This window comes from Danio rerio, chromosome 7 (genome assembly GCF_052040795.2).
Source record: "Danio rerio strain M-AB ecotype USA chromosome 7, GRCz13ab, whole genome shotgun sequence".
Taxonomy (NCBI): Eukaryota; Metazoa; Chordata; class Actinopteri; order Cypriniformes; family Danionidae; genus Danio; species Danio rerio.
Window position 1 is genome coordinate 55,384,100 of NC_141027.1, and position 20,764 is coordinate 55,404,863.

Here is a 20,764-nt window from a genome sequence, read left to right on the forward strand (position 1 = left end):
TGTAGATGACATTTTCAGTCTAGCAACCTGATCGAGGCTCGAGTGCCAACTGGATGCAGACATTTAAAGAAAGGAGCTTGTATGGCAAATAATAGTTTATTTTCGTTGCCTTTAAAGTAAAAAACATAACATTAAATAAACAATTCTTTAGCTACTTTCTAATTGCATTTTTTATTCAGATTAAAGACTTTTATTTTATTCACTGTACATATTAAACATTATTCACTGTATATAATTTGAAATTAAATTGTCATTTGAACATTTTTAAAAAAAATTATATTCAGACGAACAGAAACAATAACATTGAATCAGTTGTTTTCTCAGCTTGGTGCTTTTTCTATAACTTGTGCATAGAGGGGTATTTGGGCTGATACGTATTAAATAAATAAATAAATAAACAAACAAATAAATAAATAAATCACCCCTCAGTTTTTATGGAACTTAACACATAATTTATCCATTCCAATCCATTGTTCATGGTCTATGCAACTTCTGTTCCATTTGGGTGCAGGAGGGACAACAGACATTACACATTTCAGAGTATTGGGCTGTCTGGAAAAGCAAGGCAACCAAATGTTTGCATATCCCACTCTCAGCCACAGAAGAGCAGGAGCTATTAACTAGCAGATGATGGCATGGATTTTCTGATGGATGTCCGCTCCAGGATGAATAACGCGTATAATTTTCTAGCTCTGAATCACATGATGTTACATAAAAAACAGAAACAAGAACATTAATGGGTTAAAAAGAGTCATTAAAGGCAGTTCACCCCAAAGCTGAAAATTCTATTTACTCATCCTTCACTTGCTCCAAACCTGTTTGAGTTTCGTTCTGCTGTTACACACACACACACACACACACACACACACACACACACACACACACACACACACACACACACACACACACACACACACACACACACACACACACACACACACACACACACAAGTCATTCTGTAGAAAGCTGGAAACTTGCAACTACACTGTAAATCATTACTTTAAATAATTTAAAAGCACCTCCCATTAGTCACACATTAAAATAAGGTTTTATTAGTTAATGTATTTGCTCACATGAACTAATAATAAACTATACTTGTACAGTACTTAATCATAGTTAAACTAATGTTAAACCAATTTACTAATAAATAAATATCCAAAGTCATGCTTGTTAACATTAGCTATTACATTGTGAGTTAACAAGCACAATGAATAGGCATGTGTTCGTTAACATAAAAAAAAACTAATAAATATTGCAATAAGAAAATTGTTGAAGTGAAATTACCTAATAACGCCTTATTGTTTTGGGTCACCCTCCCATTTACTTACAATGTTATAGCTTAAATAGAAAGCATGTCATCTACACTGTTACACTGCATCTATCATGTCCACTGTTTCATGTCAGTGCTATTTGTCTGTCGTGAATGGATCTGCATTGCATTATTTTATTCCTAATATATTATGCTCAATAATCATGCTTAAATGCTAAGATAGCATCTGTGTTTCTGTGACTATCCGAACAGTGCAGTGGTGGTCACTTTAAAACAGTTAAATATGAACGGGACAGAACTTGACATTTATACTGTCCTACTCTTAGCTGGTGAGGAGACTCCGATTTCTTCATAGATAAATCGGTAATAATGAGCTCTCACTGAGATCTTATTCCTGCCCTGTTTTTACCAGACACTTTGAGACGGAATTACGTACACATATGATAATTTTTACTAACGCGATAAAGTTGCAGATGGACCGTAAAAGTATTAACGTTGATACAAATGTTATTAATGTTATACTAATGTTATTAATATTAATGTTTCCACAATCGCGCCTAAAGCGTGAGAGCCAGGGCGAGCCAAGGCCAGTCGCGTTTCCACTGTCACTTCCAGGGCCTAATCGGGCCAAATCGGAGCTTTCTTGGAACCAGCGGCCGGCCTTTTTCAGTCCACCGAATACCTTAGACCAAAGAAGGCCAACTGGGGCTTCAGGGCAGAGTGAAAGGAGAGGTGGAGTGAGGACACAGTTTTCCGATTGCACAGAGTACATGCGCCAAACAAATAATGATAAAGGTGAAAGAAAACATCTAGCCTTATAGGCTGGGGTATTTTGTGTATGATCACCCTTATGTTTCCCTTTTAAATGTAAGGCTGTTGCATAAAATAATGAAGTTTTAATTTATAAGTGACTTTTCTTTGCTGCTTCCTACTTGATGTTTCAATAATGCATAATAATCTTTAGGTCATATTAAAAACACAGCAGACAGTAAAGGTTGTCGAGAGTTTTTGTCAAGTTTGAAAGGTGCTTGTGCACGTAGACCGGGGGAAAGTGCGCTCCCTTCACAGCTCTGTTGATGCCGCATGGCTTTTTTCTTTTTTTTTATTTATTTTGGAGATACTACACAATATAATTACAACAGAAAGACATGAAACTTTACAAATTTCGTGTCCACTTTTGTAAGCTCAAAACAATAGTGTCATATCTTCATAAAATAGCCTAAGCTATATTGAAATAATTGAAATAATTACAAATATCGGATATAATAAAATCGCATTAAATAAATAAACCAACCATACCATAAAACTAACAAAAGCTATACCAATTTAGGTAGGCCTGTATACAATAGCCTACATAAATCAAACCGTTTTAAAGCCATATTAAACTTTCATTTTACAAAGGTCTAGCTGAAAAAAAGATTTTGGATATTTTCTTAAAACAATAAAAACTGGAGAAGGTTTGAAATATTATTTATTAAGTATTTGCATACGATGATATTAATCAAATAATGCAAACAGAGCATTTTTTTCGGTGAGTGAAAGCAGAAAGGCGACTTTTTTTGTAGGCTAGGCTATGTTTTTTCTTAAATCCATGAAGAGCTTTATTAGTGGAAAGCTGCTGAGTGCAACGAAACATATTTTATTACTTGCTCTTACAGGCCTGTGCGTGTAGACAATGTAATCCATTTTCCCCCAGCTGCAACAATGTGAATAGCTATGTTTCTGTTATATAATTATGCTTTAGGTAAGTTTTACATTGCACATTTTATTAAATAAAAAACACACGCAAACGCAGGGAGAACATGCAAACTCCACACAGAAACGCCAACTGAGCCGAGGCTCAAATCAGCGACCTTCTTGCTGTGAGGCGACAGCACTACCTTCTGCGCCACTGCTTCGCCCTCTATAAAGTATTTTAAGTACAAAAACAATGTCAATCATGGGATTATTTTACACTTTGGGGATCAATAATAATAAAAATAATAGTATGTAATCATATACAAACTATAAAAAGCCCTGTAAAACCTATGTAACGACCACAGAAAAAAAGATGAATGTGTGTAAGTACACAAAAGACTCACTAGAGGGCGATACATGTGTACATTAAATTAAGGTTGTAAAAAAAAAAAAGTTTATTTAAAATGAAAAGAGCAGAAAAAACATATAACCTTATTTAAAAATAAAAAATAAGATGACAAAAATAAGCTACTTAACTACTTACCGAGATAGTAACGTATTTCAGTATCTGGATCTCTTTCCATTATCATTTGTTTATCATGGATTTTCATTGTAGCTGTTTAAAAAACGCAGTATCATTATGAAACATGACTTATACAATTCTATCAACATATAAGGTTTAAAAAAAACAACAAGTCCATATATATGTAAGTAGTGTGGTAAAATTAAGGGACCAAACGTGTCAGCTCTGACTAATAAACTGAGTGACATCTTACTGAGACGGTTACAGTCTAAAATTATCCATAAATTAGCAGTTTTCCATATTTTGTGATTCATGGTTTTGTTTTTTCCCATTTATTTATGCTTTTGAACTGCATTATGGGACTTTGATCTTTCTTCCAATAACTTTTAACTTTGAGAAGTTTGAATAAGAGATTTTTTATTAACATTTAAGTAGTTTAAAGTGATATATTTTCATGTTGTATATTATGGTAAAAAAAAAAAAAAAACTCGTAATGAGCTGCATTACATTTTCTGTTATTTTACAGACTTATTTATCTTTATATTATACATTATATTATTTCAAACTACTAAAATGTTAGTAAAAATTACTTTGGTAAACTGCAGGGTTGTAAAAAAGCCTTGTGAATTACAAAATATGAAGCTTGTTTGTGTCTTTGTAAAAAAAAAAAATATATATATAGTTTTCATGATAATAATATTTATCATAATGATAAGGTATGTTAAACGTGTAAGTTGAGTGACAAACAACTAAGGTTTGGATCCAAATGCAGGTTTAATCAGTAATCAGGCAAGCAAACGTCAATACAGATGCAAACAGATACATGCAGACAATCCAGAATCATAGTCAAACCGGCAAGGAGGTCAGAAGGCAGGCAGCAAACAAGGACAAATGGATAAGCTAGGCTAAGGTCAAAACATGGAGAACCAAGACAAGGAAACCACGTTGTAGTGTTACTATTACAGTTAACAAGACTCCCCAAAGTGAATGAGTGTGTGTGCTGCTTAAATAGTGTGTGCAATCAGTCTCTTCCTCAGGTGGTGCGAGTGTAATCAGTCTAGATGGGGAAGCATGCGTGTCTGGGTGAAGTGCATGTATGGAGTTGTAGTCCATAAACTGGCGGATTTGTAGTTAGAATGAGAGATAATGTTTTTCAGCGACCTCTGGTGGTTAGAGGTCGCTGGTGATTGTGACAAAACGTCTGAAGTGGCATTATCTAAATCACATTCTTTTTTAATATTTATAAATAACATCAGCAAATGTTTCTCATTTTTGAGAATTATTTTTGGAGTTTCATTTTGAAATGTTCTGAATTGAAATATTTGTTGCAATATACAGTTGAAGTCAGCCCTCCCGAATTATTAGCCCCCCTGTTTATTTTTTTTCCTCAATTTCTGTTTAATTGAAATATTTCTTCAACACATTTCTAAACAATAGTTTTAGTAACTCATTTCTATTAACTGATTTATTTCATCTTTGCCAAGATGACGATATGTAAATAATATTTTACTAGATATTTTTTAAGACACTTCTATACAGCTTAAAGTGACATTTAAAGGCCAACTAGACAGGTTAGGGTAATAAAGCAAGCTATTGCATAATGATGGTTTGTTCTGTAGGCTATCAAAAATAATTTTGCCTAAAGGGGCTAATGATTTTGACCTTAAAATGTTTTTTTTTTAAAACTAAAAATTGCTTTTATACTAGCTGAAATAAAACAAACAAGAATTTTTCAGGAAGAATTATTATCAGACATACTGTGAAAATATCCTTGCTCTGTTAAACATAATTTGGGAAATATATATATAAAAAAGAAACATTCAAATGATGTCTAATAATTTATAATATGCACTTATTTAGCCAGGTATTTATTAATGGTTTTACAATCTTCTTTTTTATTTATAAGAGCTGTAATTTATCAAACTGTGTTTTCGAAAGTCAAGTTTTGACAATTTTGAGATTTGTCTAAAAACATATAACACCATATATACCATCTCTAATATAGTCAAAATTTGGCATTCACCAGTTTATTTAGCTTAGTTCTGAATAACTTCTATTCAGACTTCTCTAACCTACTCATTGAGACATTAGCGCTACCTACAGATGACGTCAAAATTATTAAACAAATGATTTTTTTTTCTTTTTCAAATATTTTCAAATTATGTTTAACAGAGCAAAACGTTTTTTGTCTTACATGTGTGAAAAAAGTGCTAGCGCTGTCACTTCACAGCAAGAATGTCGCTGGTTCCAGCCTCGGCAGGGTCAGTTGGCATTTCTGTATGGAGTTTGCATGTTCTCCCCATGTTCGCTAAGGGTTTCCTCCGGTTTCCCCAACAAGTCCAAATACGTGGTATACGTGAATTGGGTAAGCTAAATTGGCCGAAGTGTATGTGTGTAAATGAGTGTGTACGGGAGTTTGCAGTGATGGCTTGCAGCTGGAAGGGCATCTGCTGTGTAAAAAAAGTGCTGGATAAGTTGGCGGTTAATTCCACTGTGGCGACCCCAGATTAATAAGGGGACTAAGCTGAGAAGATAATGAGTCAAAGTTTTTTTTTTTTTTTGTTTTTTAATGCTATACAATGATTAGCCTAATTACTCTAGCTTGCCCAGTTAACTTAATTAACATACTTAAAGCTTTAAATGTCACCTTAAACTGCAGTGTCTTGAAAAAATATCTAGTGAAATATGATTTACTATCATAGTGACAGATAAAATAATTCAGTTATTAGAAATGAGTTATAAAAACTAATATGTTAGAAAATGTGTTGAGAAAATCTTTTTTCCGTTAAACAGAAATTAGGGGGCGAAATATACAGGAGGTGTAATATATAAGGAGAGTTAATAATTCTGACTTTAACAGTACATGTCTATTTAAAAAAAAAATGAAATAAAAAGAAAATTAAAAATATATATATATATATATATTGTTGTATATATATATATATATATATACAACAATATATATAACAACAACAACAACAACAAAAAGTTGTAGCCTATTTGGTGGAAACCTGCCCTTAACCCTTTAACTGCCCCACCAAGAAAAAAATGAGCATTTCTTAACTCCTAGTTATGACGCTAGTTAACACACTCAATGCATGTTTTTTAAACACATCCTATAATTTCTAAAATATCAGTCTCTACCGAATGATATGTTTTTTTCTTTTCGGCTAAGTGCTAATCTGAGGTCTGAATGAACCGCCAAAAATATGAAGCGTAAAGACCAATTTATTTTTTTAAATTATCAAAATAAAACATTTTTGAATACTAAATCATCTTTATTTTTCGAAGCATGCCATCAAATATTTCAGATTTTCATTTAACATGTTTTTTAACAGTAAAACCAAAATCAAGTGTACTAAAGGAACAGGATTATGTTTGTTTGTTGTTGTAGACCAACAGTGCTGTGTGTTTAAACCATTATTTAAAACACTATTTTTAAATAGTCAAAATATTGCCATTGGGTAGATCAGGTTGTTAAAGTGTTAACCAGTTATGTTTATGCTAAATTACTTTGAATAATCAAACGCGCGCACACTTACACACATAAATAATGAATAAACTATTAATTTAATGTATGTATTAATACACTGATTAAAACAATCACCACATTTTAAACATTCAACTATTTCACTGGCTTCAGCTATCTGTTAGCAATATATTTCGCGTTTTGCCTTTTTTCTCAAAGAGTTGAAGTTGTTGGAATTAGGACTGACAAGTATGTAAAGAAAGATACTCACTGGAGCACGTCAAATGTTTCATAAAACTAATAATCCCACGTATGCACCTGTTAGCTGCGGAATGTCTGGACCGTCATGGTCCCGCCTTCTTACACTTGTCCTTTCATTCTGATTGGTCGAGTAAGATGTGTATGGTAATTTCCGTCTAGCCTGCACCTGACTCTCTCTTCTCTACTCGAGAATGTGGCGTAAAGACAACCTCCAAGCATCAGCTATTTATTCAACACAGCACATATCCCACTAAAAACTCCTGCTCGCTCAGACCCGCCAGCGCCAGGCAGAAGGCAAAGCTCGTTTCCTTTCCAAGACCAGAGGTACGATGCCAAGGTCTTTCTTGGTGAAGAAACACCTCACCAACAAGAAGCCTGACTATGGTGTGTTGGACTCAAAAAAACACGGTGAGTGATTTTCAACTCAACGGAGAGTAAGCAGTACTTTTAAAGTAGTATATTCAGTGACAGAACTTAAGTTTCAGATCTGGTTTACCTTTAAGTGATTACTTTCTTTCTTTACTGAAATAGGCACCTTTTTAGTCGGGTATTAATGACTTTATGATTTTCCTTTTCATTTATAATTGTGGAAATTTATCGAACTACATTGAAAACAAAAACATTAATTTACTACATACTAAGCAATTTATACACTGCAAAAAATGCTTTTCTTACTTGGATTTTTTTGTCTTGTTTCTTGTCCAAATATTTAAACACTCTTAAATCAAGAAGAATTTTATAAGTAAGCAAATCATAATGTCTTGTTTTCAGAAATAATATGGCAATATTAAGCGAGTTGGTCCCTAAAACAAGCAAAATAATCTGCCAATAAGGTAAGCAAAATAATCTTGTTTTTCTTTTTAACATTAGATTATTTTTCTTACACTTTTGGCAGATAAATCCGCTTTTTTTAAGAAAAAAAGTCACTTCGTTTTGGCATATTATTTCTCAAAACAAGACAATATGTTTGGATTGCCTCTAATTTTTCTTGATTTAAGAATTTTTAGATATTTGGACTAGAAACAAGACAAAAAATCTAAGAAAGAAAAATAGTCCATTTAAATAAATCTTGTTTTTTTTTTTTTCATTTCAGCGTATGCTTGAAACTCCCACATAATACTGTTTTGACAGTTTAGCGATTTGTCTAAAAAATAAATAATGTAATAACACAAAACATGTAAATATTGGCCTATGTAAGTAAATTATTGTCATCTCTAATATGATCAAAGTTGATATGATGAAGCAGAATAAATTTTACATTGATTTATTTATTTAATTTAATTAAACTTAGGGAGTGGTTTAGCCTTCTCATTGAGACATTTATTGCATGTTCATTTTATTTAATTTCAAAACCAAAATGTATTTTTTTTTTTTTTTTTTTTTTGCTTTTGAAGTGTTTATTTTTCTTGTTTATCATATGGACCTAACCATGTAGTCGAGTACTTTATTGTCATTTACATGTACGTGAACACAGAACGAAATTTCATAGGATTGGCTCCACAGCATAATTTATGTATGTGTATATGAACTCAGAATTATTAGCCCCCCTTTAAATTTTTTTCTTTTTTAAATATTTCCTAAATTATGTTTAACAGAGCAAGGACATGTTTACAATATGTCTGATTTTTTTTTTTTTTTCTTCTGGAGAAAGTGTTTTTTTTTTTTCGGCTAGAATACATTTTAAGGTAAAAATTATTAGCCCCTTTAAACTATATATCTTTTGATAGTCTACAGAACAAACCATCCTTATACAATAACTTGCCTAATTACCCTAACCTGCCTAGTTAACAGAATTAACCTAGTTAAGTTTTTAAATGTCACTTTAAGCTGTATAGAAGTGTCTTAAAATATCTAGTTAAATATTATTTACTGTCATCATGGCAAAGATAAAATAAATCAGTTAATCAAAATGAGTTATTAAAACTAATATGTTTAAAAATGTTTAAAAAAAAATCGTCTTTACCTTAAACAGAAATTAGGGGGGGAAATCGTGTAAATCTAAAGCGTTACAAAAAAGTTAATGTGGGCAATATAGCAAACATTCATTCATTCATTCATTCATTCATTCATTTTCTTGTCGAATTAGTCCCTTTATTAATCCGGGGTCGCCACAGCAGAATGAACCACCAACTTATCCAGCAAGTTTTTACGCAGTGGATGCCCTTCCAGCCGCAACCCATCTCTGGGAAACATCCACACACACATTCACACACACACTCATTCACACACACACTCACGCACTATGGACAATTTAGCCTACCCAATTCACCTGTACCGCATGTCTTTGGACTGTGGGGGAAACCTGAGCACCCGGAGGAAACCCACGCAAAGGCAGGGAGAACATGCAAACTCCACACAGAAACGCCAACTGAACCGAGGTTTGAACCAGCGACCCAGTGACCTTCTTGCTGTGAGGCGACAGCACTACCTACTGCGCCACTGACTCGCTTATAACAAACATCAAGTATATATTTTAATAGTATTCACTTTTGTGTACTCTTTAAATTATTACTATTGGTTATATAAAAAGCATACATATAAAAATAAGTTTTTTTTAAATGCTGTAAAACTTGTCAGAAGGCACAGTACGTCACTGCTTTAGAAAGTGGCCTGTATGATCAGCTACAGATGTTCTGTACAGTCATGATGAGGAGATAATGTGAATGGATATCGGCAACAAGACTAGAGTTTAGCAGGTGCAGAATCACTCACAAAAGAGGGGCTCATTGTTAGCCGCTACTTTGGGGTTTGAAGAGTCCTATTAGAAAAGCTGAAGAGGCATATAGTGTTCCCTTACAATGCTTTTACCCTGCAGCACCTTCAGATCTGTGGTTTGTCTTTACTTTTGGCCCACTGATAACCTATTATTAATACACATTTTTATTCAGCTGTATGTCTTAGAGGAAATAAGAAACAGCAGACTTTATTGTATATATGTTTTATTTTTCTTCCATTGCTGTACTGGCTGTTTGGGAAACTCACTGCCAGATAACTTGCAGACATACAGAAATATGTGCTTTTTTGTTTTCATGTAGTTTTAGGCTGTTTAATTTCTTGCATAATTTTAAAAGCTTATATAAATATATACATTGTTCACATAGACACTTTCTTCAAATCAACTTAAAGAACAATTAAAAGTATATTTCATGTTTATCAATACCTAAATAGGAACCTGGTTGTACGTAAAGTTCAAAAGTTAAGTTATAATGGTCAATTTCATTAGGTATTTGCTCACTGGCTATACTTCTTCTGCTAAAACAAGGTAAAGCTAAAAAGTAGTTTTTAAAATGTTGCATAGTTCCAATACAAATGTAAATTGCTATAATCTAGCTGGGCAATCAATCTATTTGAAATATCACACAAGCGTACTACTAGTATTTTTGTAAGAGTGTACTTGCTACCAAGGCTATTGTAGTAAGCAAAAAACTAAAGCTAAGACTAAAACTATTGGTAAATACCATTGATGAACCTGAATAAAATGGTCCATGATTTGTCTATTTGGATTTTATTGGAGCATTGGAAGGTTGGCATTGCTACCAAAATGAAAGAAGATTGATGATAGGATAAACGCAGAGCAGAAACGAGACATGTTCTTTTAGCCCTGTCCTAAATATATATATATATATTGAATATTGGGGGGTGAATAAGGATGTTGCACAGTTTGACCTAATCATGTGCATTTCATCTCCACAGAGATGATTCATAATGAATCTTCAAACTCCAAACTCAAAACGCTGCACCCCCATCAGAATATGTTTCCTGTGCCGTGTTATGGGAACTCCGCTGGGTGGATGAACCCTATCAGTTCTGACATTTACATGCCTCCACAGCACCCAAGCCTGCCCATTGATGACCCAATTCTGGGTCTCACTCACCCCTTACCTGCGCCATCCAGTCCCCTTCGAGACATGCGGCCTGCGCTCTCAATGCTGGAGCATACAGATCCAAGCTCACTTCAGCTTTCCCACAGAGACCTTCATGAAAAAGTGCCTGTGTCCCCTTTAGGACTGACAACCACTGGCATCAGTCAGGAACACAGCGATGAGTGTTTTGACTGCCAGAAAGCTTACCTGTCCTTCTCTAATCTGGCCAACCAGAGGCAGGTCCACTGTCAGTGGCCATGCCACAAGTACTTTACCTGCAAGTATTGTGAAAAGGAGTATGTGAGTTTGGGTGCACTGAAGATGCACATTCGCACACACACGCTTCCATGTGTGTGCAAGCTTTGTGGAAAGGCCTTCTCCAGGCCCTGGCTACTTCAGGGACACATTCGCACTCACACAGGTATGTTCACAGTCTGTTGATCCAAAACTCATTTCAAAGTCTGCAGTATGTTCTTCACTTGTATATGAAACATTTCTTATTGTTTACTTATACCCTCATGTCATTGCAACTTTGCTTCTGTAATCTGTGAGTAAATCAAGAGTTTCCAGGTTTTCACATCAAGCCCAATGGACAGTTAAAACTAGCCCAAATAAAATGAAAATGCACCGATGTTAAATCAATAACTTTATATTTTATGTCACATTATACCAGGGGTGTCAAATTCAATTCCTGGAGGGCTGCAGCCCTGCACAGCTTAGTTTTAACTATACTTCAATGCAATTTAAGCTACAGTCACCCTGCACTTTTTTCCCAATAACCTTAATTCATAAGCACACGAATGCGTCAGATCAGAAACACAAGGTCATTAGGTATGTTTTACAGTTCGCTGCGTTGGGACCAATCGAGGATCAAAACATGACCCCTTTGGAAAGAAATTTTATATATGGACCAATCACTAATTTTTTTAATGTCTAATCATCTTGTTTAGTCCCGCCCCTTTTCGCAGCCATATACAACAAAATTCCACACACGCAAACTCTAGTGTGCCTGCAGCATAACTGGAGGTGTAAAACAAGCCTGTAGGACTCAATTAGTTTGACCAGGTGTGTTTAGTTAGGGTTAAAGCTAAACTGTGCATAGCTGTGGCCCTCCAAGAACCGAGTTTGACACCCATGCTTCATACATTTTACACTTTCTTCTTTGAAAATAACTTTATATTTGTAATTATAAAGAATCTGTTATCATAAAAAACAACTTGCCTTAAGATTGGCAGCAAAGCTGGCTTGGTGTTGCACCTAGAGCCGCTGCACTTTGCAAAAGTGTGCTTATACTTTTTCAACATCCTATCACAGCTTTTTTTTTTTATATTATTACAATATATATTTTGTACAGTAATATTTTTCAATGCAACCCCACGAATGTAATTAATGGAATTTCAAGAGTTCACATTTATTTGATGATTGATTATGAAGCTTGTTTGGCATGCTGTCCCGGGAAAGAGCCCTGAGCTCAAAAGATCCTTAAGCCTGGGGCTCCCTCCCGTTTCAATGCGAGAGGGGAGTTTGAGCTCAGTTAGATCTCAAGAACTCCCCTGCTGTAGTAGCTAATGAAAAGATAGAGATTGCTCTTGAGAGATAGCTACTTGCTAAGAGCATGTCTATGGTGCTGATTTGGATTAGTCAATTAAGTTAGGTTGCATGTTTTCGGATGGTGGGATCCATAGTAGGTGTGGAAGGGGGAATTCTTCAAAACGAAGATGTCTGTAGTATGAAACCTAGGAGACTTATAGGTGCTTAGGAATTGTCTAATTGGTGAACAATAAATTGGATAATGCAGGGCAGCTGCAAACAATCATAAGCACGTGATCCTCTCGAAATTAGTTTATAAATAAACTTCAGACAGGGCTCACATGGAGTAAATCACCCACAACAATGATTTTAGCCTCTGTGAGATTATATTTATGATTGCCTACAGAACAAACCACTTTTTTTCAATGGACCTTTTTCACAAAGACTGTTATGACGTGTTTAAAGGTCATCATAATGTTAAGACCTTTAGTTTTTAATATCTTGATTTTAAAAAATTGTATGAACATTTATATGCATTTATGTATGTTTTATATAATTTTTGCGTCAAATTACAAAAAAACTAATTACCGGTTATGTGAGATGTTTCTAATGCTGCATCTATGGGGCTCTGAGTAAAATTGACATATGTTTTATTCTCCCATGCATTCACTACGCTCTACGTTTACCCAAATATGATGCCTTCTGCTACTGAGAAACCTGGAAATGTGAAAACTTGTCTAGTTAACCTAATTAACCTAGTTAAGCCTTTAAAATGCACTTTAAGCTGAATACTAGTATCCTTAAAATAGCTAGTTAAATAATGTGTACTGTCATTATGGATTACATATTGTTAAAAAATTTGTTGAAAAATCTCTCACTTGGGAATATTTTGAAAAGAATAAAAGTTTCCCAGAAGCCCTAATAATGTTGCCTTCAACTATATTGTATAGAGTGCCATATTAAACTGATAATTGACAGCATCATCAACTTTCTTTTGTATGAAAAATCCAATATATTGTGCATTTCTGTTTTTTGGAATCAAAGCATGCATCTGAAGGTCCGATGTAATATGAAGGATATGTTGTAAAACAGGTTTCTCAACTACGTTCCTGGAGGACCACCAGCTCTGCACATTTTTCTATATCTGTTTAACCAAACACACCTGATTCAGATCACCAGCTCATAAGCAGAGACTGAAAGACCTGAAATGGTCTTCAGACAAAGCAGACATCCAAAACATGCAACGTTGGTGGTCCTCCAGGAATGTGGTTGAGAAACAATGTTGTAAAAGACAGCATTTTTATTTTGAGTATCGTATTTTTGAAAGAAGTATGAAGGTGACACATTGTGTTTGAATTGTTTTAGGTGAGAAACCATTCACGTGCCCCCACTGCAGTCGTGCGTTTGCTGACCGCTCAAATCTTCGGGCTCATCTACAAACCCACTCTGAGATCAAGAAATATCAGTGCAGAAACTGCTTTAAAACCTTCTCCAGGATATCACTACTGACCAAGCATGAGGAGGCTGGGTGCTGTCCCATGTCCTAGGATACTTTGGGCAACAGTACCAAAATTTGTTAACACAGTCTCGCAAGTGCCTCATGACTCAATCATCTGACTGATTCACTGTATGCTCTTGAATTTAAGGCAAATTATGAAGCAGAGTAAGCTGAACACACTCAAAAGTAGATGTTTGTTGTTTGTTCAGACTACTTCTTTAAAATATGAGCTTAAACAGCACAATTCTGGAGTTTGATTTGGGACAACTTAATTATTTTAAGTTTAATGTATTTAAAGTGGTAACAGATAATTCCTTCATGTTGTCCCAACACAAATCAATTGTGTGTGAAACCCAGCATTTTTTACATGTGTGATACTTGTTATTGTTGTAGCTGTTATGGTTTTGTAATGAAGGAATTTCACAAACAATAAAATAATATTTTTCTTATAACGGGCAGTGTCCTTTAAATTAACAGATGCTTCTGCGGTTTGACAGAATTTTTCACATTTCATCATTCATTCATTCATTCATTATCTTCGGCTTAGTGCCTTTATTCATCAGGGGTCCTCAAAGCAGATTGAATTGCCAACTTATCCAGTAAATGTTTTACACAGCAGATGCCCTTCCAGCTGCAACCCAGTACTGGAAAACATCTATTCACACTCATTCACACAAACTACACCTAATTTAGTTTATTCAATTCACTTATAACTTGTCTTTGGACTGTGGGGGAAACCAGAACAATCCTACTTCCTAGCTCAGACTGTATTAATTAATATGTCTGTGTATAATATGTCAATTAATATGTCAGATATAAATATCTGTTTATTGGCAGGTGGATGAAGGCCAGCTGCAGGTCATAATGGTGCCATGCCAGAAGTGCATCAGGAGTGTTTTTTTATTTTCATCTAAATGACATTGAGGCAGTGCGGTGGAGCAGTGGCACTGTCACCTCACAGCAAGAAGGTCGCTGGTTTGAGGCTCGGTGGGGGTCTGTTTGCATGTTCTCCCTACGTTCATGTGGGTTTCCTCCGGGTGCTCCGGTTTCCCCCACAAGTCCAAAGACATGAGCTATAGGTGAATTGGGTAAGCTAAATTGTCTGTAGTGTATGTGTGTGAATGTGTGTATGGGTGTTTCCCAGTGATGGGTTGCTGCTGGAAGGGCATCCACTACATAAAACATATGCTGGACAAGTTGGCGTTTTTTTCCGCTGTGGCAACCCCTGAATAATTAAGAGACTAATCGAAAAGAAAATGAATTAATGAATAAATGACACAGTAAGCTTACGTTTGTCTGATCACCATTAAAAAAAACACTGATTACACATTTGAACTGGAAAACATGTAAAATGGGACCACTGAAATTGTTTAAGTAAGTGGTCAGAGCAATATTGTGAACTTAATATTGTGATTGTGTATTAGTGTTTCCCAGTACTGGGTTGTGGCTAGAAGGGCATCTGCTGTGTAAAGCATATGCTGGAATAGTTGGTGGTTAATTCCGCTGTGGCAACCTCTAAAATGGAGACTAAGCCAAAGGAAAATAAATGAATAAATTAATATTTGTGACCTTGGAGCACTAAATGTTGCACAGGTATATTTTTGTAAATACATTGTATGGGTAAAAATGATCGATTTTTCTTTTATGCCAAAAATAATTTGAATATTAAGTAAACATTATCTTCCATGAAAATATGTTGTGAATGTCCTGCTGTATACAGTTAAAATTATTAGCCCTTCTGTGATTTGCCAAATTATGTTTAACAAAGCAAGGGATTTTGCTCATTATGTCTGATAATATTTTTTTCTCCTGGAGAATTTTTTATTTGTTTTATTTTGGCTAGAATAAAAGCAGTGTATAATTTTTAAAAAACATTTTAATGTCAATATTATTAGCCCCCTTAACCATTTTTTTCTTTAGATTGTCTACAGAACAAACCCTCATAAGACAGTGACTTGCATCTTTACCCTAACTTGCCTTATGAACCTAGTTAAGCCTTTAAATGTCAATTTAAGCTGAATACTAGTACAGTTGAATTCAGAGTTAAAATGAAATTTTCACAGTATGTCTGATAATATTTTTTCATCTGGAGAAAATCTTATTTGTTTTATTTCAGCTAGAATAAAAACAGTTTTTCATTTTTAAAAACCATTTTAAGGTCAAAATTATTAGCCTGTTTTATATATATTTTTCGATAGTCTACAGAACAAACTATTAGTATACAATAACTTGCCTAATTACCCTAACCTGCCAAGTTAACCTAATTAACCTAGTTAAGCCTTTAAATGTCACTTTAAGCTGTATAGAAGTGTCTTGAAAAAAATCTAGTAAAATATTATTTACTGTCATTATGGCAAAGATAAAATAAATAAATTATTAGAAATGAGTTATTTAAACTATTAGGTTTAGAAATGTGTTGAAAAAAAATCTTCTCTCCATTAAACAGAAATTGGGGAATAAAAAATAAACAGGGGACTAATATTTAGCATATATATATATATATATATATATATATATATATATATATATATATATATATATATATATATATATATATAGCATATCATATACATGATTTTTTTAACTCTCAGATTTTTAAATAAGTGAAGTTTATTTATCAACTAATTGTGAGAGGATCACATGCTTATGATTGCTTGCAGCTGCCCCGCATTATCCAATTTATAATTCATCAGTCAGACGATTCCTAAGCCACTATAAATACCCTAAATTCAATATAACAGCGATCTTTGTTTTAAAGAATGCTCCCTTCCACCCCTACTCATCCTCCTTTCCTAGATGGGTGGCATGGTGGTCCAGTGATTAGGACTGTTGCCTCACAGAAAGAACGTCACTAGTTTTAGTCCTTACCATGCCAGCCAACGTTTCTGAGTTTACACATTCTCCTCATGCTCACGTGGGTTTCCCCCGGGCTCTTCAGTTTCCTCCCACTTAAGTTAATTGACTAATCCAATCAGCACCATGGACATGCTCTTAGTAAGTAATTATCTCTAAAGAGTAATCACTATCTGTTTATTAGCTACTACAGCAGGGGAGTTCTCGAGATCTACCTGAGCTCAAACTCCCCTCTCGCCTTGCAAACAGGAAGGAGCCCTGGGCTCGAGGATCTTTTGAGCTCAGGGCTCTTTCCCGGGAAAGCATGCCAAACAAGCTTTATAAACAATCATCAGCTAAGAGTGAACTCTTAAACTGTATCTCGCCAAATATTGTCCAATCCTAACAAGACATACATCAATGAAACATATTTATACAGCTTTCAGATATTGCATAAATCTCAATTGACCCTTTGCTAAGCCACACCCAAAAACCGGCATCCAATCCTGGCTTAGCAATCGTAGCTACGCGCAGGGGCTCTGTCAAGCTTTCGAGCGAGGGAAACAGAACAAATCGTTTTGCATATGAATTTTGCAAATCTGATACCCGGTATCCATAAAGTTTGGACTGGATGTTGGGATTTTTTCCCTTTTCAAAACCAAAAACCCAAGAGGAAAATTGCCAGTGTGGATCAAGCTGTGTGAGGGGCGCTAAAGGAGCGAAGTTAAGTTGGTTTTGTTTTGATATTCCTGACATTCAGTGATAGACCGATGGCAAAACTTACACACATCTTACCCTAAACAGATCTAAACTGTGTCTCCCACAAAAAAACAAAGCAGGTTATATTTTACAGCTGTCTTTTTCTCTCTTTTTTTTTGCTCGATATTATGAGCACTGCTCTGTTTGAGACTTTGCCATAGTAACCTAGTCAAACTAATAGCGAATAGATTATAATTAAAAGTTATTGATCTGGCAAATACGAATCTGCGAATCTGTTGCTACCTTTACTGAACTTCATATTTACATCCGTTTCAAGCTACAAATATTTTAAATTACAAATCAACAGAACAAAACGAAGATATGATCACAAACTGAGCTCTTGCGATCAATCTACTTCACCTGCAGTTCTTTTTCATTAATTTATTAAGAGTTCACAAACATACTGACAGTAATAGGTAACTTACTGTACATTGTTATGGGTCAATGATACTACTACTCAACACAAATCCATCAGTTTCCCTTTTCTGGCTGTTTTTTCTATGAATGACTGTAGAAGCACTGTCCATGCATGTTTCATAGTCGGTTAGCAATGCTATATTTCATTGCACAGCAATTAATTTATTAGGCTGTTTGGCTAAAAATAGAGAAATCACAGTTTAATTAGTTATTATTAGATTATTTTTAAATTTCACCTCTCCTGCTAAGCTAAGCTGTTGAATGGTCAGCGTATGAGGCGGCTAGGCTAAGCTAGCTTCAATTTTGATTGAATATTTCTCTAATCGGTTGCCAATTATGTTATGAATATACCCCTGTAATGCATACTGCAGTCCTTTTTTGTCTGGCTTTCTCGGATATCTCACTTATTCACCAAAAATGACATTATATCCCTGGCAATGTCTGACACCGGCGCATACAGTTTGTAAAAGCCATGCCAGGCAAGAAAGCTTGACAGGCATAGCAACAGTAACTTAGAAGGGCGGGGCTTAACGAAGGGTCAGTTTATTGCTGGTTTTGAGGTCCAGAGTCACATTTGACAAATTCTTTCCTATTTTATTTTTGTTAGTTTGTTAGTAGAGTCAGATGCTAGAAATTACAAGTTGTTAATGATTATGAGTACTCAACTCATACTGTAAACCTCACACACAAACCTGCACACATCATCTTTATGGGTTTGTGTGATGTGGCTCTTTATACACGTGTGATGTATTTACAGATAAATACAGCTGTATGCAGCGATGAAGTGAAGCACCCAGCAACAACACTGACCATAAACAAAATGATTAAGATACCTTGAGGGTCAGATGCACAACAACAGTTTTGCAAACAAACAAACAAACGTCTGTATTCTGGAAAATATGCAAACAAGTCTGTGCTGGTCCTAATGGTCCCACTTAAGGCTAGCATAAGAGCCCCCATTGTGGTGCAAGAACAAAGACATTGAGAGTTTGCTCACTGGCAAAATGTTGCCCCCTTAAGGCTGGTTTATACATCTGCATCAAGTGATCACCGCGACCCGTGGATCCTACCTAGTGTAGCTGTGAATTTATACTTCTGTGTGCTGTTTGTGTTGCTCTGCAATAACACTTCCAAAACGCTACTGGCAGTAGGTTTTTATGTTCCTCTATGTTGAGTTTCTTCGCGGGTATTTTGTTTTTTCTGAATGCAACCTTAATGTACAAGTAGCTAAAACTCATTCATTCAGAGGTGGGAACCGGCAGACGTGCAACAACTTTAACCATTAGGTCAACACAAAACAAAAGTTTTCATCTGGGTTTCCTTCACAGGACCCGACACTTGTAAACACTCGGACTTGCAGCTCTCAGCACCACCCACACTTATCACAGCTACGCAGACAACGTCAGAAAAAATTATTGAATAAAAAAGGCAATTAAATTGCGCAATGACAATAAATATTATAGATTGAGCAACAAAACACAGTAAAATGAAAGTAACAAGCCTGATTTAAAAGTGTAAGGAGCAGAAAGTACAGATAATTGTAAAAGTAAAAAGTTGTCAGAAAAATAAGTAGTGGAGTAAAGTACTGATACCAAAAAAAAATCTGTTTAAGTACAATAACAAAGTATTAGTACTTCATTACTACCCATCTCAGGTTGAAAGTATATAGTTTGATGCACCATACCCTAAAAACAGCCAAAAAATCAAAAGGTGTCTTCTAAAAGTCCCCAAGTGATCGTCCACCAGTCCATATACAATCCAAAACAGTGTTAATGAACAAGCTTGCAAGAGTATTCTGGAAAGGTTGGTGCAGACAAAAGAAAAAGTTAGGCAGCTGTTAGTAGCCCTCAGGTGTTGGCCATGCTGCTCTCCATGGGTTCGTTCCAAATAGTATACATCGGCCTCCGAAAAGTACTTCAGAGTGAAAAAATCATGGCTGTTCCAAATCAAAGTACTCAAACCTAACCACTTCGAAAAGCCCTTTGGAATAAACAATTTTGATAAACACAACTGATGGACACAGTGTCATCATCCTCCATTATGAACTGCAGGGAAGTTGTTTGGTGTCACAAACTGCACTCAGGGACCCTCCGAAGGGGTTAGGGCCTCATTCACACTACAAGCGCCTTTGTAACTGCCTGTTGCTCTGGATGGCGATCTGCTGCAAACATAGGTGTATGCGAGCTGAGAGAAGATCCCATAGTGAGCTTGCAACCTGTGAGCCATTCCTGGGCTAGCCCGCACTGGGCCTGTTTTGATTTGGTTTGGGCTCGCCAGAGACCACAGTGCCCACAAAAAGCCAGCATATAGGCCCTGCATGAGAATGTTCATGTCACTTCAACATCTTTCAAGTTGCTTTCAGTTCAGGCTTTGAGTGTTTGCTTCTTTATACACTCCTGATTAAAGTCTTAAAGGAACACTTCATATTTTCTTTTAAATAGGCTAATTTTACAAGTCTAGCACTTAACACTTGAGTTTTACAATTTTAAAAACTCATTCAGCTGATCTCCAGGTTTGACAGGAGCACTTTTAGCATACCTTATCATTGAATCAGATTAGACCATTACCATATTGCTAAAAACTCACACACTGCACTTAGAGACCCTCTGAAAGGATTAGGGCAGGGGTGTCCAAACTCAGTCCCGGAGGGCCAGTGTCCTTGAG

At 35.3% G+C, this 20,764-nt stretch overlaps 1 protein-coding gene across 2 annotated transcripts; it reads left to right on the forward strand.

Annotated features, from left to right (window-relative positions):
• Nucleotides 1–7,369: 7,369 nt before the first annotated feature.
• On the forward strand, nt 7,370–14,544 carry snai3 (snail family zinc finger 3). Of its 2 annotated transcripts, XM_087259763.1 has the most exons (4): nt 7,370–7,609; nt 7,973–8,034; nt 10,895–11,485; nt 13,960–14,544. In XM_087259763.1, exons 3-4 carry the CDS (start codon nt 10,897–10,899, stop codon nt 14,139–14,141), a joined length of 771 nt encoding a protein of 256 aa, XP_087115889.1. In that variant the 5' UTR covers nt 7,370–7,609; nt 7,973–8,034; nt 10,895–10,896; the 3' UTR covers nt 14,142–14,544.
• The last annotated feature ends 6,220 nt before the right edge of the window (nt 14,545–20,764 follow it).